Below are 26155 nucleotides of genomic sequence, written 5' to 3' on the forward strand. Positions count from 1 at the left end.
ATCTGGTGACAAACACTTTCAAAACAGAGAAAGTCATGGAACTAACATGACTTTTGATCTTTGAAGAAGAGTTCTCAAGTGTGGGTCTGACCAAATACGGCACTTAAAACTTGAGGGAGCAGAAGCTCTGTCATGATGAACAAGCTGTCAATATCTTCTAGAACAAGAAAGCAGGATCTCTTCTGCACAAGATTTGAGGGCAGTATCTGTTCAGGATAGAGTGTGGCTAGTAATATCTGAGCAAGACACCATACAGATACTGCATAGACAGAGGATAACTGAAACATTGTTTTGTTCAGAGACGGTCTGCGATTCCCCTTGTGACATCCTGAGCTGAGTATCTCAGTAAGAATGGGATAAGAAAAGAAATCATAATGACTATAACCTCACATAGTGGCACGGTTGGGCAATACAGCTCTGGTGCCAGGATGTGACACTGAAAATAGCAAAGAGGATTCCCCTCAGACCACAATGGGCTCAGTTGATGATTGTGGGGCATTATTTTCATCACTGGATTATAGCAATGACTGCCTACTGGAGGAGGCATCAGCTTGAAGAAGGATTATTCAGCTTCAGTCCAAGCTCCACTTCAGAAATGAACCACAAATAGATCTAGCTCAAGATATAGGGCCCAAGCCTTACAAGACTGAAGAAAAAGTAGCAACAAAGCAATCTTTTCTCTCTCTCTCTGTCATATAGCTCTGTGCAAGTAGGGCGAATTTCAGTTTAACATTTGACACTTCAAAGCTACAATCAAGCACAGTGGTCAACAGATACTACTTGAATCTTGCTTTACAAAAGCTACTCTCTTCCTATTTGTCTTTTGAGGGGGGAGGAAGCTGCAGTATTATGTGAAAATTTACTAGATCAAAACCAATTTAAAAAGATAAGAGTTCTCCCTGAAGAGACTGTTTAAAAGAACAGTTCTCAGATGCTACCACAGCTGTTCTCTTTCCATAAAATTAATAGGAAAGAAAGGGGGACTCCACTACTCATATCTTTGTACCTGGAAAATATAAATTATACTGTGGTCACTGCCAGTTATTCTTAGAGTCTGTTCCTGAATTCACAGATCACACATACCCATCTAAAGCAGGTTTCACAATGACACAGTCAAAGAAGATTGCAAAGCTCTTCTTCTAGCTGATATATGGACCTATTATGACTTTCTAGTTTTAGATTGCTCAAGACAAGCAAGAAAAACATTGCAGCCAGAGTAGGAAAAAAGAAAGAAAAACATTAAGAAAAAAAAAGGTTTTCCCTTGACAAATGTAACAGAAAAGATGCGCTATAATAGAAAGATGCAGTTGCTGAAATAGGAGCAGTGTAACTATAAATTGTAGTATGACATTCTGTAAGTGTCCAGTTAGCTTAATGCCAATATTACAGTAACTCTCTCTTTGTTCCTGTTGAGAGAGTTTGAAAAGACCTTTTTTTCATCTGTGGCTCTAAACCTTTCAGACTGTGCCATGTTTGGCATGAAACCTGGAACACTGAACTTATGAAATGTGGCACACTTCTGCTCTGTACACAGTGCATTTCAATATTACTCTCTCATTCAACTGCCAGATGGTCATGAATAAATATAACACAATTTGAGCTTCTAACAAATAACACTCTTTAAAACATGGAGATACTAAGCCACACATAACATTTAAAACTTAGCGGTAAGAAGTCATCTATGCATGGGTACAGCACCTAATGTGGTCCTCAACAGAAGCATCTAATTCATCCTATATATAAAGAAAAATGTTACCTTTATATACTTATTGATGGATATGCTTATTAAATCACATATGAGATTTCCACAATGTGTTTCAAATAAACTGATACTGGTTAAATTCTCTCCAGTCAGGTTTATGAAATGGTTAGCATATACAACTTGTCCTAAAACGCAAAAGAAAATTAGATCTATTTAGTTCTAGCCATGGTTCTAGGAATACAAAGAAAGACAGAATGTTTTTTTTCTATACTGTGTATCACAGAATTGGTTTGTTGAGTAATTTTCATTTGCAAACTCATTTGGGAAAGTTCATCCATTCTAAATTCAAGCTAGTGCCTTCATTATTACACAGCAATTTGATATTGTTCTGGTTGACAGTAGAATGGTTTGGCATTTCACAGCCTTTTATTGGCACAGCCTTTGCAGGGGAATAAAAATTTATTTATCTGCAAATTCCTTTGTCACACGCCAGCGTGCATGTTCTGAAATCACGACATGTTTTACAGATATGCAAGTTGATGACAAACAATTCTAGAGAGGTCTAACACTTTCTTTGGGACGTGTCGATGTAAAAAGCTGGCATGACCATATTCCAACTTGAGCATCTGTAGACATTAACACAGATAACACGGTAAAGTTAAGAGGCTGTAAGATCGTATCTCACTAGCTTTCCAATAGTACAACTCCCTTGACATCAGTGGAACAGAAGATACGCAGACTGAGCCTCTATTTTATTCCTGGAAATGTAGGGTGAAGCTCTGAGCCCACTATCCTGCCACTGATTTCAGCAGCATGAAGCTTTCACTCAGCAGGCTTTATGGAACGAGATGAAAGCCTAACAAATTCTACAATGCATACAGAATACAGGACAAAATAATACATGCAGACTTATTAATATCTCAACTACTGAATTTTGTTGTCAAAAAGCACAAGTTTTCTCTTATGAAAAAGGATTATTATATTACTACTCAGAATTTGATCTAAAAATAAATACTACATTTTGGAGGAGAAATTACCTCTTTATGGAGAAATTCTAAATATTCAATGCAAGATTAATGCAGAGAATGTAAATCCACTTTTTTTTTTTAATCTTTGTCAATTTTCTTAGGCAAAAATGGGAAAAATCACAGGGGCAAGGAAAAAACTAACAACCACTAAATTTCACTAGTAAATTGTAATGCTTTTCATCATCTTCCAAACCATGCTGTCTTCACACATTCCCTTTACAAGCTCAAATTTTTAGAAGGTCCTTGCCTTTCAAGTACTCTGTAAGGCACACTGTACATGGTTGGCATTATACAAATGTTGAAATAGCTATCACCCTTATAGCAAAGGGAAAGATAGATGTATTTTGAGAATGTTTTGAGGCTAAGGAAAGCATCTGTCTCAATACAGTGCTAAATTTTGTGGGTCGTATAAATAAGAAGTCTGTTTTTGAAATACTGAATTCATAACTATTGAACAAAATTCTAGAAAAACTGAAGCATTTCTGAATGCAATGGATAATGAATCAAGCAGGAGTACTCAGCTGTTGAAGTGAATAGGAAATTTGTAATTAATTTAAACTGAAGCTATGTTACTCTCAAGCAAAGCAAATAATCAAATAGCTATATTATTCTAGTTTTGTATGCCCACTTAAGAAAGATTCAAACACTTAAAAATTCATCATTTAGGATAGTACAGAAGTTAACTTTAGATTATCCCAAGTTCACATACACTTTATTATAAATATTTTGTGAAAAAATATGATATTCTCTTTCAATTACATTTTGGACAATAACAATGCTTTGATTTGATGAAATTCTGCCATCTTTTCTCACCTTTTTCAATGGGTTCAATTCAATGGGTTCAATTCAGTTGAAAGACTGGTAGAACTACTTAACGAACTACTAGAATGGCTACACTATAGTCTTAGCTTTATTATGTTTTTTACCCAACATCTCTATAACATCCAAGCAAAATTTTGCAAACCTATGCTGATTTGTTTTGAATATGTTCATGCTTATGTGATTGTGCATATGAATCTAAGCACAGCTCCAGATTAAAACTGTCCACTCTCTGATAAAGAAAAAGGAAAGATCATTTGAGAGCCAACAATCTTCCCATCCTTCTCCAAAAAGCCTCAAAAAAGAAAACAGGTTATCCTACAATGGATCATAAAAGAAACTTAGAATAAGGTTTTATAAAGCAAAGAGCCAATCCACATGCTAACCAGAAACAGATGTGCAGAAACAGTGAAGACATTAATCTGAGCAAGACTGTGTTGTGACAGCACTCAAAGGTGGATTAATGCTAATCCAAGAGTTCCAATTCAATTCCAGTTACCTGGACTAGACATACAGTGTGCTCAAGATAGACCTCAATGTTACTCCAACTGTTGCAATTCCTATATAGAACTCGTATAGGTGATTTATATTAAACGTGGGGTTATAAAAACATGGGGGTTTTGGTGTAATGCAACACAATGCTTATAGGAGAAAACATTTTTTTGCGATTTATTTTGCTGACATGGAAATAAACAATACATAAATAGTTCTCAAAAAGCAAGAAATGTTATCTTCTGTATTTTAACAATTCTTCTCTAACAAACTGAACTGCTCTGTAGTTGGGTTCTTCAGCTGCATCCTATGACCTTTTTTGTTCAGTTGCTTTGAACAGCTTACTCATATCAATCTATTCCTTGCCCTTTTAAAATCCATTAAAAAAAAAAAAAAGTCTTGCCTTGCCCTTTTCTTGCTGTATTTTTACAAACTCCTCTGACCGAGTCTTTGCCCAGTATCATCTTAATGTCATATATGGTTAGCAATGTGGATTCGCTATTTTAAATCTTCAGAAAACCTTCTCAGAGTCTCTAATAATGAAAGAGGAATCATGTAGCCTGAAACTATTCTCCTTTTATACTTCTCCTTTTGATGTTTTGATTCTCAAGATAGCATGCATCTGAGATTCTTAGTTCTGGCCTATCCATGGACACTTTTCCCACATAGTGCACAGCAATTTGATGCAAACAATCACACATTCTAGATCTCTGCAAATGCATTTTTGTTTGTCAAATATTTATTATTATTAGTCTGTTGCAAGTATCAGTTGAGAAAGAACTTTGTAATACTAGTCAACTTTTGATAGAACAAATTCCCAATACTATTTCATTTAATGAAAGCTATATTAAGGAAGGTTTAATCATAGAGGTGTACTGCACAGTGAAACCATGATGCAGATGCCAAACTATGTGGTAACGTTTGCAAAGAACCTGCCTTCACCATATTTGAGTCTAACCAATTAAATATAGATAGGCTTAGTAATTACTCTAACAAAAAAATAAGTTATTCTAGACAATTTGAGGTGAGAAATCTAGATAAGTCATATGCAGAAGAATACGTTCAAGAAAAAAAAAAGAAAAATCATATACTTACTCATCATTTTTTCACCTAGGACATGAAGGATTTCCAGCACTAGCCAATGGATATCCAAATGGAGATGTAGTAAATGCCATGATGGAGGAAAGAGCTGTGATTAAAAAATACACCCATTTAGGTTTTATTTATAATATTTCTTTTGTGAATTTGGGATGCTGCTAAGGCACATGAATAAGGGCATACATTTTGCCTACAGAGAACGTTATTGATATCTACTATCAAATCAACTGTAACATACAAACATGCCATCCAGTCAAAGAGAAAGAGCTTCCAGACAATTAATTCTGTCTGTAGAGCATGTAGAGCACAAAGTCATGAAGACTGATCTAAACTACAATTTAGCCACAATGTCTTGGTTCAGACTTGCCAGATTAAATGCCTTTAGTTATCCTTTCCTTTCCAGTAAAGTATTAGATAGCCCACAAAGTGTGTTGAGAGTGAAGTATACACTTAAAATAACTCCAAATATTCAATATTCTCTTCCCCAAAGATTGCTGAAATTATTGTTTATTTCATTAGCTCAACATTAGTCCTACTGACAAGATAAATGAACAGAAACATTCAAGATGCTGTTCCTCAGTGGATCATTCCTCTCCACATATTAGTTCATACAACCTAAGACTGAAATTCTTTCTTTTCTTTTTAAGAGATTTGAGCATTAGAGATTTGAAAGCATTAATTATTGTATACTTGCACAAATCTTACTGGTGTATACTTTGCAGTGTCAAATGTTGCAGCACGTTCTTCTATGCCTGCAGTTTTCTTTGTTATATGCATGATTTTTTCCTATTTTGAAACACACTTCAAAATATACCTGTAAGAAGTACCCCTCCTACTGGGAAGGTTAGAAATTCTAACCATTATCAAGGACCACCACTGAGAAATTTGTAACATGTTATACTAATTCAAGCCTACTTATTTACCTGCAATTGTTATTATCATTTGTATACTATAGGAGGAGTTTTAAAAGGAATAAAGCATAGCAAAGAAATAATAAACTAGTAAATCCAGAGCTCTTTAGTTGTGTTTGAAGAATGGGATGGCATTTAAGTTTAAAAAGGGAAAAAGAAAAAAAAATAAAAAGCATAAGTTCATCTTTCTGAAGAAATGTTAATTCTTATTAAAGCATAATTTTTCAAGTCAAACATGGACTGTTACACAAATTTAAAATTACAAAAGCCATCAACCTTTGCCTGATGTTGAATTGTAAATGCTGCCAGAATGCTACTAGATAGTTCAAAAAGGTGGCCAATTTGTAGGGTCAAAGCATGAAGCTCTTCCACCAACAATGACGGCAGTTGGGCCTCTAGTTCTTCATATGGGTGGAGCATTCCATCATTTTCTGTGCTAGGAGGTTCCAGATACCTGAACAAACACAGAGATACACAATCAGAAAACACGTAAAAAACAGCTAGACAAAGCTCAGTACATAAAATAAGTTAGTAAACTGTGTGCAAATCTCACCTGAAGATGAAAACTTTCACATAATGCAAAAACTCAATACACTGATGCCTGATGCTCTCTGCTTCAGAGTGCAAGTTGGCAGCTTGACCTGAAGTAAAAGAGAAGATCAATAGCTTAAAGCAGACTTGTCCAAACTGTGACTCATCAATCACACGAAGCCACTTTCTTTCCTGAAGCCAGACTGGGGGAGGGGGGAAGGCTGCAGGCCAGATGAATTGTTCTGGTGGCAACAACCCACTTCCAAAAGCCATCTTGCCAGAGGGATCCATAGTTCTTTAATCTTATCATCAAAGGCACGTATCCAGATATGGGGGGAAGAGAAGGCATCCAGTCCCTCTGGAAAGATGGCAGAGGCAAACAATCATTACTAGAACAAACCATTCAACTCTACTGCCCCGTTCCCTATCTGCTTCCCAGAAGCCTTTAGAAAAGACAAGAGTATGAAGCAATTTCTCAGCATCCTTTTCTCTTGGGGAAACTCTTAAGTAGATGGACTTATTTGGAAATATGCTTTGTAACATTTCTTCCTGGGAAGCACTGCATTGTTGTACAGAGCATTACACAGCTTAAGGCAAAGAGCCTTCCATTTGCAATTCAGTAGCCTGCTTTTTGCTTGCAGCTGTGTATCCTTTCATCTAGTTATTGTGACTGTCTCTCCCCAAAGCCTCTGTGGTAGTATTTTTCCTTTCCCTTGCTGCTTCCTGCTGTTGTTCTCATGGTGTCACCCTCATCACCTTGCACCTGCAAGCCCAAACACCATTAAGGCAAGTTTTATGGTAAGCAATTGCCACTGGTGTGAGAATCACTCCTTATTTCCCCCCCCACACACCTTTTCCCTACAACTTATCTGGTCACTTTTAGTTTATATTAGAGGGAACCAAAACTCAGTGCATAACAAAGTAGCTAGTGGTCATTTAATACCCAATAATTGTTACCCAATAATATATATGCACAAAAACTTAGCAAACAGTCAGCATACAACACTTGTACCTGATTAAGCATGTGCCAGTCATTCCTAAGAGCATCATAAATATGAAAAACAAATAGGGAATTTGAGGAGGTCCCAAAGAAAACTGTATAGTACTAGGGGAGAAGCATGGCAAAAAAAAACTCTTTGCCACCTGCGGCACTGGAGAGTACACTCGGGGGAGACAACTGCCTGAAGACTCCACTGCTTCTCTTCCCAGCTAGCCACTGACTGAGGAGAGTTTCCCTTTCCTTTTCTTGCTTTCTTTCCTTTTGTTTCCCCTCTTCCCTCCAAGGTAACTTTCAAGTTCATGTATGCCTCTTGCTACAGATCGCACAAATAAATGCATATAAGCCTGTCTCTCAGTCTTTTGTGCAACAACACTCATTGTTGAGCACAACAAATCAATTGGCACAAGCACCAGAATATTTCAAATTTCAAATTCAGAAACATTTCATATGGCCTCCACATTACATAGATCCATGTAGCAAACCTCCAAAGTTCCTTAAGACTGATAAGAAATTAAACAAAATGTATGATATTGACATTTATATAAACATATATGCAAAGGAATATGCACAACAAAGATCCATTGAGCTAAAAACCAAAACTGATTTTAAACTGCAGCAATAGCCCATTAATCTAAGATATCAATAATACCTATCGTCACACTATCTGATCATTTTTAACATTTGTATCCTCACACTACACCTCTACTATTACACTGCTTGTATAAATGGGGAACTGAGGCACAAATGCATCAGTGATTTCCTCTAAGTCACAAAGGTATTCTGGTGCAAAGCGTAAAATTCACATCTGGTAGGTCCTAGATGTGGCCTTGGAATACAGGAATGCTTCCTGAAGAGAACTACTCAGTTCCATATGTCTTTTTCAGCAGGATACATTGTTTTTATTCAGCCTTCATTTCTCATGATTTGGTCCAGGAGCATTTAGCATTTACACGCACATAGCATTTACACATCACATTTCCCTGGGATTATCTCAGAGTTTTGCAAACGTTTCTATCAGTTCTGTGCCTGTTTTACATGCACCTTCAAGTATTAATCCCTGCTTGAGGCTACCGAGTTAAAGCAGTGCTTCACCAGAAAAATCATCATGCTCACTATATTATTAAAGGCATTTTATACATATTCTACAACAGCCTATTTTAAAATAGTTATTTTTGGAGTAAACTAAATTTACTAAAGCTCAGGTATGGCTAAAGCTGCATGCAAAGTTTATTTCACAACTAAGGTCATATATGACCTAGCAGAAACAAATGGTATTATCAGCAATGGCACAGAATCCAAACTCCTGCTATGCAATTAGACCAGACATGAGTAATATGGATCCAGCATTAGAGAACTGGACACAGAGAAGTGTCCATATATCCATATTTTTTGATATTTTTCTGTATAACTTTTATACCATTTTTATTTTACTAGCTTATTTGATGAAAGGAGGAACAGAGTACAGAGAAGAGAACCAGGCAGATGCTTAAATTTAAGGAAAATAAAAAAACCTACAGAACCTTAATTAGATGAGTAAACAGGTTTTGCCAAATCCTGCCTTGTGGGAGACATCTTATAGTTCAAGCTAAGTTAACATAGAATTCCCTACTGAGGTCAATAAAAACAGGATTTTGACCTGTGCATTTACTACTCAGGAAGATCCAGTTCCAAACTGACTCATAACACTTCTATTTAGCATGGTCAGGTATCTATTTTCATACTAATTTACATCAACTGGTTGCATCATTACTACACCTATTACAGGTTTATGCAGATTATACGTTGTTCTGTGGTGCGTACCACACGAGCCCTCAGACAAGAATTGAGGTACTAGTGTAATAGCTTCTATAACGAAAATGTAGTCAGATATCTACCCCATGTAAAGTGAAATGTGTTAAACTTACTGAAATCAGATGAACTCATCTGTACTAGGTTTTCCAATCTGTGTATTCGTTGCCTAATTAGAGAGATATAAAGGTTTATGGTATTTATATAAATGCAAGGTATTTAACAACATTTTAATAAGGTTTTAAACAGAAATACAAAGCAAGGAACACATCTGCTCGGAGAAAGTTTACAGAAATGTAACTTGGGAAAAAGCATTTGAAGATGGCTACAGACACATCCCATGTGAAGCGATAATACTGGACAGCATTTTTGCATGTTTCTAAAACATTAAACAATAACAATGAAGTTAGCTAACTACCAAAATGGGAAAAAAAAACCATCCAAACAAAAAAACCCCACACTCCATTTAAGTGATCTTCCCACAAATGTAACTCAGCCTTGTTTCTTACACAGTCTAAGCACTCACTACTGCAGAATTCGAAATAGGATGCTCGACTCCAACCCAGATCAGCTGTTCATCTTAAAAACAAAAACAAAAAACAAAACGAACCCACCCTTGTCAAAATTATGAAGATCTCCACAAAGATCAAAAAAATCCAAACTGTAACCCATACATTACAGGGCAAGCACACATTAAAACTACCTCCCTCAGCTTTTTCTTCTTTCGATAAAGTCTACCTAGGACTACTTTCAGCTATTTAGCTTTTCTCAATGCTGAATTTCTGAATGAATCTTTCAACTATTTCAGCTGTGTAGAAAGGAAGGAAGCCTAAAATTGGATGACTTTATGTAAGCAGGCTGTTGAGGCTGAAGGTTAGAGAAAGTGAGTCAGAAAGGAGCCACAGACAAAAAAAGGAAAGAAAAAAAAAAAACTTATCTACTGAATATTAAAAGACAATACAGTGGGCTGATAAAATAAAAGCACAAAGCATGACAAAGATGTCCTCAGTTAAATAAGTCATTTTAATTTCATTTTGCATTTGTACCTCAAAGATTGATCCTCACTGGTTGTTAATCATCAAATCATTTGATTTTCAAATAAATACCATCTGAGAGTTAAACTAGCACCTCTGTTTACTAAAGAAATACATTGTCTTAACATACCCAGGTAAATGATTACATAATTATTATTCAATTTTAACACACACATCTTTAATCACAGTAAAAAAATTATAGTTAAGAGTTCTGTTTACCGAGCAGTTACTCTTTTTTTAAAATTGCAGTGGTGTAATATTACATTGCTCTTAAAATATTTATAGAATATTACATAACCATCTTTAGTATTGCAGACACCTAAGAAAGTATATTTATAGACTAAGTATCCATGAGCATGCATTTAAACATAGATGTTATCTGTAGCTTAAAGACTGAACTGTTTTCAGTCACCTTATCCTCAAAGAATTAGTATAACTTGTACTTTCACACATGATTTCTACACTGGAGAAACAAACTTTCCTACTTTCAGTTACCAACTGATCTATAAATGAAAGTGTTCCATTTTATGACTAAACGAATGAACTGAAAGAAAGAATATCTTTGCAGAGGGACTTGTCACACCAAAAGACAGCTTAGCAACCAAACTCTCACAGCCAAGAGTTAGCTGAAATCCATCATTTCTACCAGTTCAGTGGTTTTATTCTTAAAAGCTTTTGCAACATGTACATCTTGAATAACTCAAAAACCATAATAAAATATATTATGCACTGTATTTGTCTCTATTACAATTAGAAGATAACTACAGAATGGCTTTATTTTTACAAAGAAAAACAGATTTGATTCCAAAGATCAATTACATTGCTGTCTGGTTGCCCAAGGTGGTCAATTTTTGTTAATAAACAGATCAGATGGGATGCTGAAAGGGATATAGTGCTTCTTTTAACTGAGTTATCCTCCTGTCTCTCTCACTATCAAGGAAATAAAAACAACACACAGTGAAGTCAAAATTTGTTTTAACAAGCAAAAACAAATAATATTAGTTTTTAAAACACCTCCTGTCTTTTATGCCATGATATTTCAATAGCCAGACCAAATTAATGACATTTCACACCACGCCCTTGGCCACACCATCAACAAATGGAAGAATCCACTACAATCAAAGGAATGATATATTCTATCACATATATTTGTGTATCATACAAAAGCCCCTTTTCCAACCACCCTCTGTATGTGCTGTACATCTTGAGGATTATCAGTAGCAAAGAGGATTATTGGTGATCTGTGTATTTGCATTGACCAGATTAAACATCTGCATTGAATTAGTCAAACACTGAGTAACTGTATCTCAAGAGATTGCTGAAGCTCTCCTAATCCAAACAATTGAAGAAAATGCTGCATCCAACATTTACAGTATTTGATTTTTAACCTCTACTTTTCCTTTACACATACACACAAGACTATAAATACAGCACAATCTCATTTAAGGAAACCTGACGCAATTTATTCATACACTCTGAAGCCAGACAAATAATATTACTATGCTTTTTAAATTAATCACAAAATTGTTTAGCAAATATATTTATAAATCTTTTTCTGGCTGTACCTAAGATATGCACTATACTGCTTAGAAATGCATTAGTAAGTCACGTAATATTACAACTCTGCAATACATGATTTATTTCCTCCAATACTTTCATCTGTGTTACCCAGTACTTATCAGAGAATTATACAGATAACAGTCTTCTTAGACACATGGCCCACAGTCATTGTCTTAAGTTTATTTTCAGAAACTTTAAAAAGTTTGTTACGCCCTTTAGGTAAATGTATACAATTTCAGAAGTGTATTAATCATAAAATACATTAATGACATCATACCTAAGTAATCCAAAGAGAAGCCCACAGGATTCAACTAATGCCATTTCAGTAACCCACTGAAAGCCAAACATTTCCACTGTATCTTCTTCACAGTCATTTGGAGAAGGATCTAGTCTCAGCAAAACCCTGTAAAATAAAGCTAGCACTGTTCACAAATTCTTCAGTAATAAGCCTAAGGATACAATGTCTACAGCTGAATTTTGTATCATTACCATTTTATCAATATATCAGCAGTATATATCCTATAGACAGGAAGGTACAGCACTGCTCTCAAAAGAGAAACTGTCATATCTTTTATAGCCATATATTACTTAGTGTATGAAATACGGCAACTCCTAGCTTCAACAGTATAAAAATATTGTCTTGTTACAGGGCATAATAAGTTTTAGAAACTAAAGAAAAAATTAGCAAGCTAATTTAAAGCATCTTTATCCTTACAGAGGGGCCTATGCATGACATACAGTTTGCCTTTAACAGAAGAGGCTGCCACATTAGCTAGTGTTCTCCACTGGAAATGCATGTTTGGAATCTTTCTCAATGTTTGGAATCTTTCTCAATGTATAGCACACGCCAAAAAACTAACTGTAGAACGCATATTCGCTCTTTTGTATACTTTTAAGAACATTTGTATGGAACATTTTTGGATAAAAGTACATCAATAGAGGCACAGTTTTGGGCAGCTAAACTGATGAGACACACAAAGTGTGACTTCATTATTATAGCTTAACCTAACACTAGGCCAGGACTACCCTTTGCTCTAGTCAAAGAAAGTCAGAATTCCCACTTTACCTCAAACTGGAGAAAATCAGGCATGTTTATAAACTGTTAAAATATTCCAGGGTTTTTTTGCACATTTTTCCTAACATACTTGCTGAATGTATTAATTGTGTAAATATAAAAATATTTCATTAAGGTGTTTTAAAGATTGTTGAAGATTGTTAAAAAAAAAAAAAAGAAGAAAATCACTGCAAGTTGTATTCTATAATAAAAACAAAGGCATCAAAACAAATTATTTAAGCATTTTCTACTGATTTTTATAAAAAACTTCAGTATAGATGAAGCCGTATTCACTAAGATGCAAGAAATGATACTTCTATTTTAAAAATAAAGAAGATATTGAATAAGCACTTAGTTTGCATTGTATCACACACCAAATTTGTATTCTCCCTGAACTATGCGCTATTATCAGTTCACTACTGAATCAGAGGCAGAAAAGGCATCCTAGAATACCTAAAACTCACTCTTGGTAACTGTCTAAACATTGTCCTGTTTTGAAGCCTACAGCAATTTATATCCAGTCACTATCATTCTAGGTAACAAAGCCAGAGAAGTCTCTCACATGCAAGCTTTTCCAAAAGTTTACAATCCAAGTAGACAAGGTGACTAAAGGGCAGGAGAACATAATTATCACGACGGTACTGATTTGGAAAACCTGCATATATACAAGCTCCTGAGTGAGCTTTTTTATGAAATTGTTTCTGTCATGGAGCGCCTCTTTGCCAGCGTGGAATCCACTACCGATCTGTTCATGCAGACACAGGCTCTATCATTCCTTTACTGAATACTAGTCTTAATGAATGTGCTCTGATCAAACAACAAAACATGATAGATAAGCTGGAGATTGAGGGGTGGGATGCCCCCATTAAGGCTTTACATAAAAGGCTGTGGAACCAAAGGTTATAAAAAAATCAAACAACAGTGCAAAACCATGAGAATTGGCAAGATAAACCCGCAGCATGCAAGTTCAAAGGTACAAATGTGGAAAAAAAAGAAAGTACTGGGAAAGAAAGAAAAAATAAGCTATTGTAAGATAAACAAGACAACCCCTGCAGGATCAGTAAATGGCACAGAAAGCTAACTTGGATCACAAGCAGAAAACAAGGTATTACCTAATCCAAAGCAACATTTTAGAATGTCACAGAAAATACTTATTTGTTATGCACATGGCTTCTGAACCTTAAATCCAAAATGACAGCAAGGGAAGAGCTTTGAGAAATACAGTGATAAAGCCACTGAAAATACTCCTAGGCTAGTTGCGCAGGGCAGCCATGTTTCTATCACACAGGAAACAGAGAAAGGGCCAGCATCCAGGAAATCATACAAATGCAAAAAAGCAGTCCCACAGCCTCCTCAGACATTTAAAGGTACAAGTCTTAGATGCTGTTACCCAACAGGACAATTTTTGAAGTGTTCTGTCTAGAAGAGTTCTAAGACTGTAACACACCATTTACACCATCAAAGATTAAGTTCACAAAGCTAGGACCTGGACCCGAAACAATATCCAAAGCACTGTATCAGCAAAACTGCCCTTCCTGGTTTGGTGCATCATCAAGCTAAACTCAAGGAAGAATAGATTTGGAGACCCTGTCAGCATTTTGAGACACCAAACACCTGTGGAAAGAACATCATAAATGCTTATTATATTTGTAATTCAATATAAACCTACCTCTTAAGAGACCCACTTGCTAAATAAGACTCTGAAGAGAAGCTTCTCCCTCCATTTCGGTTGTCAAAAACACAGGAAAAACAGGATGGCTTCGAGTTCTCATTCTCCACTTCCATTGCCATCTCCAAGCTTTCAGTGAGGAACGGGGGTGTGAAGGAAGCCATATAGTCATCATCCATTGTTTTCACTTGTTCTAGAAAATATAAATAAGAAATAAATAAAACTCAGTATTTCTACAAATAAGTTTTTAATATTACATTTCCCCATAAACCCGCAACACAAGTGAGAACACAGATCAGCTTAGTTGCGGTGTGAAATGAGCAGGAGAGCTATCATCAAAACAAAAAAGAGGCAGACATGGTTCCACATCTTGCCATATACTTCTGCTGCTTTGTACAACACTGGAATTCATCTTCTCCCATCATAACTTGTTCAGGGAGTTCAGTTAGCAAAAACCTAACCCTACAGAAGTACAAGACAGGTTCATTTTCTGCTGGTTTAGTTCTCTGAATTGACTAGTTACGGGGTCAGAATACCGCTAAGGTAAAAGAGGAGGCAGGAATGTATGCCATGAAAGAGAGCATGGGTGAGCTAATTTCAGCAATATTTAGTTCTCTGACCACATTAGCTACCATGAAAAAACGTTCTGCATAAAGTTCATGACTTTAAGGCAACATTACAGCTCACGTTCCTTCTAAGAAGTAGCAAATACACGCCCGTAACAGTTATGCAAGGGTGAGATGCTGAATTATTGAAGTTGAGAAAACCACTGTATAGCTAATTTTGATATGGCTAAAGTCATAAGTTCCCATGTAAAATCTGACTTCCCAGGAATCTGAAAAAGAAAAATAAAGCAAAAGGAGGAGAAAGACTGGGTCAAAAGGAAATACCCTGTATACTTGACACTAGTGAGCTAGTATTTTACACAACATACTGAAAGAATAGAACTAGGCAAGAGATGCCACAGAGTTCTACAATAATATGCCAGCAGTATAATTAAGACTACTAACCCTAAACCAAGTTTTCAGTTTCATTGCTGACAGCTTTTGGTACTGTTCTTGCATGAACCAATTTACACTGTGGCCAGAGGTTTACAATACAGAAGCTTGACTAGAAAATGAGCTCAAGGGAAAAAGAGAGAAAAGGAAAAAAAAAACTTTATGTTCCTCATCCCCCGGCCCCCCCCTTGACACTCCTGTGATGCAGCCTGCCGCACAGCAGAAGCAGTGGCTACTGTTCAATGACCTGATGAGTTTAGTGGCTCAGTTTACAGCAGGCCCCTACGTGTGTTGGCACAACAGTCAAGGCAGAAATAAGCAACTAAAGGAACTCCCCAGATCAGTTTCCCTGACCAGGAGAGCAGATGATGACATTGCTGCTGTGGGTTTCAAAAGAAAGTCTATTCAATTTAAGCTATCATCCTAAATGATAGAAAGCACTAAAGAAGTACAAACTTACTCTGTCAGTTCATAATACATTCGCAAGCTCTTACAGGCCTCTTCCCCGACAGACTTAATGTTACATAAATCATCATCTTCCACACTTTACGCGTACGCTTAAACAAACCCCGAAACCATGCCCGTTGTAGTAACGTTCCCTGTTCTACCATCTCAGCAGCTACCGGCGCCCAGTTTTTACCTGGATTTTGAATACCGAAACTCAACTGTAACTTTGAAAACTGCAGTAAGACAGGACCGTCGCTGACCAGGCTGAGCCAAGCTCAGGAAACCTCTCCGCGGCTCTTCCCTAACGTACCAAACCCCTGTTTAAAAACAGAACAAGAAGGAGGCAATAAAGGCTGTTCTAAAAGGCGACCTTAGTGCGAGCGGCGCGAGCACCACGGCGCGGCCGCCCCACCGCAGGCCGCCGCCGCCGCCGCCGCTCCCCCCACCCCGCAGGGGGGGCCGGTGCCAGCCCCGCACACGGACGGCGGGCAGCGGCCGCGTCGCCCCCCGCGGTACCTGCGCTCTGGCGGGAGCACCACCAACCGCCGCTGCCCTTCCGCACCCGCACACTTTTCCGTACGTCCCGCGCGCCGCCGGCCCCCCGGAACTGCGCAGGCGCCGGTGCGGTGATTGGCCGCCCCTTCTCCTCCTCCTCTTCCTCCTCCTCCTCCATCTCCTCCTGTTCCTCCTCCTCCTCCGCCCGCCCCGTGCGCGCGACGGGGCTGTTCGCGTCGCCCTCCCCGGCCGCCGGTGGTCGGGGACGCCCTCACTCCCGCGCGCCCTCCCCCACTGCCGCCCGCGGGGCCGCGGCGCCCCGGCTCGCGCCGTGTCCGCCCCTCCCCCGCCTCAGCGCTGAGCGCCGCGCGCGCCCCCAACTGCCGCCGGGCCGGGTCGCGCCCGCCAGCCTCGACGGTCCCCACCGCCTTCTGGCCCTGGTCCCGCTACCTGCAGGGCCCCGCTGGGCACACGGGCTCCCTGGCGCGGCCCTGCCTGCCCGCGGGCCGTGCCGTGCTGACCTGGCGCCTGTTTACCCCGCATTTCCACCCATCTCCCGCTGTGGCCGGGTGGCTGAGCCTCTTAAGCTGTGCTGCTTCCCATCCCCATGTTAGGTCACAACGTGGTGGTTGATTCAGGCAGGCTTTCCCGGGAGTCACCCGCCGTCCCCTTCCTTCTCCTGGTGTTGGTCAAGTGCTCCCAGCTTCCACCAGTGCCTCGAGGCCCTCAGCTCTCACTGCCTCGCTGGGCATCCCTTGCCTGCCAACCACCACGAGTTGTTTCTGGCCACCCTTCACGCGGTCTGGTGTCTTCCAGCTCCTAGTAAATGCCCCAAGTCAGACTGCCACTTCCCAATCTATCTCCCCGTATTTCTGTTACCATCTTTTGGGGAGTTTCTTCTAGTCCATCCTATCAAATCCCTGTGGCAGAAACAGCTTTTCTTCCTCCCCCTCATCTGCCACCTAAACTCACCTCTTCCCGTGCATCCTGGCAGCCACAAACATGAGCCCATCTCGGTTTTTTTGATGCCATATAAACCATCCTCCATCTTCCATGTATGTCTCAGTTACTGCTCCCATTTCCAGAGCAGCAATTCTCATCACACTTGGGAAGTCGTGTTTAGCACGTTTGAAATTCAGGCTAGGTATTGCTATTTTCATTTACTAAAATCTCGTCGTTGGTCATGGCAGTCAAGAGTAGGGGCCTGGGAGAAAGTCTTAAAACATATACTTGGCATAATTTAGCTTAAAATACCTATTGTGCAGCTGGTGGCTTCTTGGGATTTTCAATAATTATTGCATTATTTTGGATTGCTTTTGGTTAGTTTAATTTCAAAATGCTCTTCCAGTTTTGTTTTTTTAGTATAAATTAGCAGCAGTGCATGAAACTTTTGTTTCTAACAGGAAAGTTACTATAAAAAGTTCTGCTCTTGGTGCTACAGCTTGCTGTGAAAACTCTGCTGTGATTAAAAAAGCTTCATTTGTTCTTGTGTATGTAAGTCCCTCATTTCCTTCTCTAAATTCCCGTCTAATTAAAAAAACAGTACGTCATGGTTAAATAAAACTGTACCCAGGATAACCCTGATTTCCATATGCAGATTTATCTGCACTGACAGCCCCCTCTCCCTCTCTTAGTCTCTGTGTTTCTCTGTCTCTCTCTCTCCCTCCCTCTCTCCCTCCTCTCCCTCTCTCTTTCTCTTTTTTGCATTGTGTCTGAATGATTTTCAGGGCTCCTTTATTTTTTCTCTCTCGCATGCACCTGCTGAAATAACTAGACAAAGATGCAAGGTGGTTGCTGCAGTACCTGTCTCCAGGAAGAAAAACCAAGAAATCTCATGATTGCAATGCCACCTTTTCTTTTTCTTTTTTCTTTCTCCCCCCCCCCCCCCCCCCCCCCCCCATGCTCGGTGATTAAACTTCCCCAGGATGGGGAGGAAAACGGAGCTGGGATGAAATAGGGTTGAGGAAAATCCCATTGCGGCAGCTGCAGCCAGCAGTGTGTACTGCCAGATGTGCTGAGGCTCCTGGGGTCCTTGACACCAAAAGGCAGTATAAAAATATTTGGAGACAAAAGCTGCATCCTCAGTGATCATTTTCTTTATTTAATATGGCAGCAGGCGCCGTGTGTGGGGGGGAACAGCAACATGCTGGATGTTGAATTGGACTTTCCTCCTTCCTAGGATGAAAGGATGTTATCTATCCCGTGCCAAGGGGGAACTGAGGTAAGAGAGCTATTCCAGCTCCTTCTTTTCCATAGTGTATTTCCAAAGCGTCGTTTTGAAACAGGATATATTTCGTTTGTATACGTGTGTGTGTATGTATATAACATATATGTGTAGCTGTATGTGTGTATATATACACGCACAAACTGTATGTATACTGAGAATCATTAAGTGGAATTTTTTTTTCCCTGTCTTTACATCAACCCCCCAAAAAGTTAATTCACGATGATTTTCAGAGCTTATTTGGAAGAGTCATTTTGTGATCTTTTTTTCCGAATACGTTTTTCTTTACAGAGACGACTCCAGCAGTGACATCATGGTCGACCGCTGATGTTAAAACTGATTTGCAAAGTCTGTAAAAAAATCGAGCAACTTTGCGATAAGAAATTGCGCTAGAGATTCATATGCTCTATTTTTCGGTGGCATTCTAAATATTAGAACTCTTACTAAAGCGATAGTGAGGTTATTTTTATTCTATCACAGAAGCGACGAATGCTGCATAATTAAATACAGTATTTAATTTGGCTGTTGTGAAGCAAAAGAATAAGGTAATAATTTTTATTGTACTAATCAGACTCAAGATGTTCTCTGTGTTAATTGGGTTAAAAAAATTGCAGTACTTATTAGAAATTCTAATTTCACAATGCAGCACTGACAATAAGCTCAGCCAGTGAATTATTCACATCTTTAATTTGCTCACTTAATGACAGTGTTCTGTAATCAGAGTGCAGAGACTGCTTCCTATGCATTATGTATGATGTTCAGGACTTAAATGCAGGACATTATGAAGCCTCTCAGTGGCTCAGTAATTAGTTTTCCACAAGACAGGGCTTAGATATTCACAGATAAAAGTCTACAGTTGAGATAATGTTAAGGCGGTGACTCATTGTAACAAAAGCAGGGAAGTTCAAATTTAATTCTCAAACTACTCTCCATTCTCACTCATTGTGCTTAGGTGCTGGGGGAGGGGAAGAAAGTCCTCAAAACTAACCCGCTATGGTGAGTACACTATAGGCAGCCCAAAGCAGCAAATTGGGGGCAGACTTAACTTTGTAGCCGTGTTTTTGGCAGCTTTTGTAAGTCGGAGGATGGGGGTGGGGCTGTGTTTTGTGCCTTTTTTTAAAGGTTGTGAAAAGGGCAATAATGTACACGCTATCATAGACCAATCATGTATAGGAGAGATTAAACGCATTTTAAAGATTTTATCTAAAGCAGACATTTGTAACTTCTACCAAACTACAGTCTTTTAAAAGGGAGCTACTTTGTTAAGTGTAGAAACTTTGAGAACACCTGATGCTTACTGTTTTGTTGTTGTACCTTTTCCCATTCTTAGACTTTACTGTATACACATTTTAGAAAACATGTTATTTTTCTAACAGTACACTCTCACCATCCAAAAAAATTGTTTTATAAGGCTAGTTTGTTCCTTTTTTTCCTTGTTATCATTTACCAGTGTTAAGGTGGGTGATTTAAATGTAGGAAATATGCATGGTTATGCAAATTTCCTATTTCTCTATGCTGCTTATTATAGAATAAAAATCAGGACAACTGAGAAGAAATTGGAGAGAGAGTGCTGTTTTTCCATACCTAGTCGCTAGTCAGATTGGCAGCTGTACAGGTGTCCCGAGTTCTCACACTAGAACAATCATAATTTTTTTAATTGGAAATGACGAAATATCTCACTGGAGAAGCTTGTTTAATTATTCTGTTTTAACTCTCTAAAATATAAAGAACAGTCCCTCAGACTATTCTGAAGTAAACCTATTCTCATGCAGTGTTTGGAGGATTGCAGTTCTATTTATTAAACACGACCTACCCTTAAAAGTAGATGATCTACTATTAAAGATGATCTGCCATTCAGTTAAAAAAAATCAAAGACCCCTACTCAATAGTCAAGTATAGACATAAGATTAAGAATTTTGAGTACATCTAGAATTTTAAAACAAAGTATTTTAAAGCTAATCCCTTTTAAAATATTCTTCCAAAGACTACATCTGGAATTTGCTGTCTTTTGCGGCTGTTACTAGTGTTGTCTGTATTTAAGGCCTCAGAACAAATTACTAAGTCATTGTGTCTAGCAACTAAAGTGATAAATACTATGACCAGTATTAGACATTATGTTTATGTGTAGTCCAGTCCTGAAAGTAATTGTTGTTAAATGGCTGAATAAAGAACTTGCAGTCTAGATTAATGTAGATAGGTGATCTGCAACTAGTTGATTATATTAGAATCCAAGTGATTATCAACATGAAAAAACTGATTGAGTCTTTTGCAGAATAGGACTTTCATTCCAGGTCAGGATCCCACAGCAAATTGTGCTGGTATATATCAATATGATTACATGGCTGCATTTCTTCAGTCAGTTCAGAATAGAATCACACAGTTGAAAAAGTCTCCAAGAAAGCGTCATGCCCAAGCCCTCACTCTTTCAATGAAGACAGGATCAGTAAAATTTGTCTTTTTAATGCTCGCTTGCCTAGCTTAAAGATTTTGGTGATTACTTTCCCAAGTTATCTATTCCAGCTTTTCGCTGGCCTTGTCATTAGAAAGTTTTTGCTAATTTCTGACCTGAAACTTGCTGAAAGTTACATGAACCTGTTAGTTTTTGCACTGTGGTTGCAGAGAATTTATTTTCCTCTTTGCAGCAGACTTTTACATATTTGTTCTTAATCACATTTTCACTGTTTTCTTCTCTTAACCAACTCCACTTCATTTTTTTCTTGTTAGAAAGAAATGGTCATTCTTTTCTTTTTCTTGTATTTTAGATCAGTCATTCTTGTTGCTGTCCTCTGGACTTCCGGTATTTCTTCTTTCTTGAAATGCACTTCTGACGCAGACATGCTATTCCAACTGTCATAAAAATAAGTTCTGCATTACATTCTGCAATGACATCCGTTAATTCAGATATACAATCTAGAACAGGATGAAGAGATGCAGTATGTGTCTGAATAGGTTTTTAATTCAAAAAGCCTATTCAAAAATTCAAATTTAATTCAAAAACTTAATTCAAAAACAGGGAGCGGCCTGTATGGGTGGATATGTTATCCTATAGCCTTAACTCTCTTGGTCAGTACATGGCTCTGACCTGGTTAATGTCCACCATCATACTGAAAAGAATATTTGAGGTGTTAATTCCTCAGAGGTGCTGTGTTTGCTGTGAGCAGGGAGTTCTAATAGCCAGAAACTCATGAGAGAACTTTCTGTGCTGACACAGGTAGAGTTGTCTCAAGACACAAGAGCGTGCTCTTGTTGTCAGGAAGTTTGGTTTCCAGAAGAAGTTCAAATTTGAACGTTTTCTCCTATCCCCAGCTGGATCAGACAATCTGAGTTTGAGGCAACGCAAAAGTCAAGTGAGAAAATTTTTTTGGGAAGTGGCAAGGGAGTTAGTGGTAACCAGTAACAAAAGTCCTGAGTTAGCTGTGCAGCAAGGATGTACACTGTGTTAGATTAAAAACAAAGTTAGAAAGTTAGCCTGTTCTAACTAGCCTAGCAGATTCAGTCTACATCTGGAGATACATACCTAAGAAAGAGCAAATTATGGTTACTCTGTTAGGGGAAAGTAGATCTCAATTCATTTTTAGCTTGGAGGAAAGAAGGGTCAGTTCTAACCTTGCTTGCCTTCCCATGTGGTGGGGGGAGAACGTGATGTCTGAAGCCAAAATGGAAGAGTCACGTGCCTGAAAAATTACAAGATATTTGTAATGGTTCCATGGAATGAGAGTTGACATAATCTGATCATGAAGTCGTAGTGACTACCAAAAAAAATTTTTAAGGACCTGTGTGTGTGTATATATATATATATGTATACATATATATATATATATACACACACACACACACACATATATATGTATATATATGTGTGTATATACATACATACGTGTGTGTACATGTGTTCAAAAAAATCCATCCATAATATATTTACATGAGAGATATTTTCTGCTTTTATTTATATAGCTCCAGCTTAAGTACCATTATAAGTAATAAATGCTGAAGTGGGATGATGAGTTAAGTATTTCCAAATATCTTCTCTTAGTCTGGCCTAATAATGCAATCCTTTTATATGCAAAATTACCATGAAAACTAGTGGGAGCACTACACTGTGCAAGGAACAGCCTAAAAATTTGTGGATATATATGTCTGGAAGTCTCCCTTTTGAATCATTATTTTAACTTGATTGACAGTGAATAAGGCTAACCAAAAGAAACAAATATTCAGAGTAGAAAGAGACTGAGTATTGATAATATTTTAAATTCCAAATTTATCTGTTTTTCTATTGGAAGATATATGCCAATGTCATATGCCAGTTATAGTAATCAGGATATCTGGTAGAAATCTCAAATTTATTTACATTCACCAATGTTTTCCAGGAAATTTTTCATAAGTAGAACATATATAGTTTATTCTGTAAAATTCCATACAATTGACTCAATATTAAGAATAGCAACCTAAGATATTATATGCATTTTAAATTGGAATAGCGGCAAATATCATTACTTTAAACTCAGCTTGGGCTTTTTTTGAGAAATCAAACTATAAGTAGCATAATAAACTGTATGAGTTCACATACTCCAAGCTTCTATAAGTATAAACATAGATATATAAAACTTTGCAGTTTTTATATATGTCTATAGCAGGCCAGAAAAAATACTGGTAAAAATATTTAATACAGTACAAAAGCATCTTGCTGCTTCCAACTCATTGCTCTTCTGTCTCATCGTCTATACATACTTTCCTGACTTTCAGAATTACTTCTTATCCCTCAGGGAGATGCTATTTCCTATTTAAAAGATGACTCAAGCTTCCATTGCTCACTTGCTAAATTTTCAACTGTTCACTTTAAACTTTCCCCCATGCTATGCCTGAAGCTCAGGAGGCTTTTACTATTGCCAGAGCATCCCTCCTTACACTTCTTTTGTTATGTTTGCTACATGAGCTGACAACAGTTTGGCTGCTAATGTCCTTGAAATCCTTTCTTATCATGCTATCTTTTTTCATTGTTTTCTTGTAGTATCCCATTTCTTGTTTCCCCATTTATGTGTAGATTTTAAGCTCTCTAATGAAAAGACTGTTTTTGTTCTGTGCTTGTAGAGAGCCCAAAACAGTGGGCCTTGAGGCACTATCTTAATACAATTGATAATTGTAACAATAGTAAAATAAATAATGTACAAGCTTAAGTATTTTAATTGCTGCACTTTTAATTCCTAATAACACTGTCAGTCTTTTCAACTCATAACATTTTTGCAATACAATTCCATTTGGATAGTGGGGAAGTTAACAGTTGGGGCAGTCAGAAGCTGTGGGAGAAAGCGGTCAAATACAAGCAAAGCATAGCTTATTCTCAAAGTATTTCTGTCCAGTGCACTGTATTCTCTTTGCCTCCCCTGTGTAACACTTAATCGTCAAAGAGACCCTAGGTCCAATGAGAATTGTGCTGAATATTTTCTAGCTCTTGGGTACATAAATTGGTTGGGTGTGTGGTATATAGAGATAATACAAGCTCTGTAGGTATGGCTGAAGGACTGTATCAGTCCAGGTGTAGACTGAGGGTTTTTTGCCAGGAGGAATGGCTTTGGCTGAGAGTGGCTGTGGTGGAGCAAAAAATTTCTGTGAGGAAGAGATATCGTAAAGCTGTGGTGGGGGCACCCTGGTACAAAGTGGGGTGGGATGCTGGAAGTCAATGCAACTGGCTGGTAAGGTGGCTGACAGGGAAATCGAAGAATGATGCTGGACAAGGAGGGATATAGGAATATGGCTGAAATTAGTAGGAGTCTCAGAGCCAAGAGTTCTTGAGTACAGCACGTGTGCAGGCTTCAGAATCAAGGGCAGGGTGGGAGGGGGCTACCGTGACTAGACGATGATGTCAGTCTATAGGAGGCATCTGTTCAGTGAATAAGGTGGAGAAAATAATGCACAGTCTTGGAAAAAATCAGTGCTTTTGACATGTTGAGGGATACACATATTCTAGATGTTGGGAGGAGAAGTGTCTGGCTAGCAGCATGTTGACATAGTGTGTGTTTGTTGGCAGTATCCAATGTAAAGGGACAGGTAGTGTCCTTTCGCTTGGGGAAGTGGAAGGCACAACTCTGCAATCCAACATCAAGCTTAGCAGGAACCTTCTGGCTAAACCATAGCACAAACTTTTTGGTGTGGAATTTTTAAAAACGGAATATTTGCTTCAGCACCACTGGATGGATATGTATTTGACAGTATTTGAATTAAGGTTTTTAATTAGAAAAAAAGTTTAAGTCTAGTTGTCTTTCTCTAACTCACATTATCTGACTAATATTGGGAATTAAGGCTGAGATCCTGCTTTGCTAATGAGCTTAGCAAAGCTTTCTTTTCTCATGGCTTGTTCACATGCTGTACATTTAGAAAGCATGTTAATGATCTCTGTGGTTATGGATCTGGGCCTCGTGTAAAGGCACTCTCAGTGTAAATGACATGTTCAAACAGGTATTTAAAGAAGCAAAATACCTATCCATAGCTGCTGTAATTAAAACAGATAACAATAATCCATCAAGAAAGTGGATCTCTGATAAACTTCATGTGTGGTTTCCAAAGTATACTATTTTACCCATTTTTGCCTCATCTCAGCAATTTTCCCTTTTTGTTTTCTGGAGCGCTTTTTGCTCTTTGCCTCTCCAGGTAACCCGCCAAAAAAAATTTGGAAGACTATTGAGTACTTAGCATGACTTCACAAATTTTGGATCAAAAAAAATTTTTTTTTCTCTGAATTTTAGCATACTGTTTATGTAGTGGAAGAAAAAAGTATTCTTTGTCCTCATTTGTCCTCAGAAGTATTTCAAGTCCTCATTTAGGAATTTAGAAAAAAGAGATGTGATTAGTAGAAAGAAAAGAAAGGCAGTGGTAATGGCCCAAGTTCATTTTCTCATTCTACACAGATTATCTGTATGATTTTGGGAACTCAGTTCATCTCTGTATCTCAGTTCCTAAACTATGTAATGGAAATGGAAATCTTCCTACTTTTTTCAGAATCCGAAGTCCAAATTTCTTTGGACCATATGAATTTAACTGCAGGTTTTCTCTCTTATTGTGTGATTAAAGCATGCCAGTGATGTCCTACTCTCATCTGAAGCCTACAAGAGGCTCTTAGATACTCAAGTGAACTGACATAGGATTTGAGCAAATGTATAAAAACAGTTTGGTATGAACAGTCGTGGAAATTAAAAATAGTTTCCAGCCATCAATGAAATGAAGTTCTGCTGAGCAACTGTACAGTGAGATTCCTAAAAAGAGGTGGAGAAGGAATTGATTTTTGAAATGGAGGAGGAACAGTTGGTGGAA

General features: G+C 38.0%; 1 protein-coding gene and 1 long non-coding RNA gene across 5 annotated transcripts in view; one reads left to right on the forward strand and one right to left on the reverse strand.

The window, feature by feature from the left end:
• The window catches only part of MMS22L (MMS22 like, DNA repair protein), a 98379-nt gene extending 81607 nt beyond the window's left edge, over positions 1–16772 (reverse strand). Inside the window, exons 1-9 of one of the 3 annotated variants that reach the window (XM_026122125.2) lie at positions 16648–16772; positions 16351–16448; positions 14687–14879; positions 12241–12366; positions 9486–9538; positions 6604–6691; positions 6327–6504; positions 5137–5230; positions 1757–1887 (exon numbers count right to left, since the gene is read on the reverse strand). In XM_026122125.2, the coding sequence (XP_025977910.2) occupies positions 1757–1887; positions 5137–5230; positions 6327–6504; positions 6604–6691; positions 9486–9538; positions 12241–12366; positions 14687–14865 (849 nt within the window). In that variant the 5' untranslated portion in view covers positions 14866–14879; positions 16351–16448; positions 16648–16772. Of the gene's footprint in view, positions 1–1756; positions 1888–5136; positions 5231–6326; positions 6505–6603; positions 6692–9485; positions 9539–12240; positions 12367–14686; positions 14880–16324; positions 16449–16647 lie in introns of all 3 variants that reach the window. The other 2 variants (XM_026122124.2, XM_026122126.2) reach the window with 2 other exon arrangements.
• A 2029-nt stretch (positions 16773–18801) lies between these two features.
• Positions 18802–26155, forward strand: part of LOC112996544 (uncharacterized) — a 42024-nt gene continuing 34670 nt past the window's right edge. For both annotated transcript variants that reach the window (XR_003262478.2, XR_010388741.1), the window contains exon 1: positions 18802–18847. This is a non-coding gene — a long non-coding RNA (uncharacterized LOC112996544). The remainder of the gene's footprint in view (positions 18848–26155) is intronic.

Source organism: Dromaius novaehollandiae, chromosome 3 (assembly GCF_036370855.1).
Source record: "Dromaius novaehollandiae isolate bDroNov1 chromosome 3, bDroNov1.hap1, whole genome shotgun sequence".
NCBI classification, from domain to species: Eukaryota; Metazoa; Chordata; class Aves; order Casuariiformes; family Dromaiidae; genus Dromaius; species Dromaius novaehollandiae.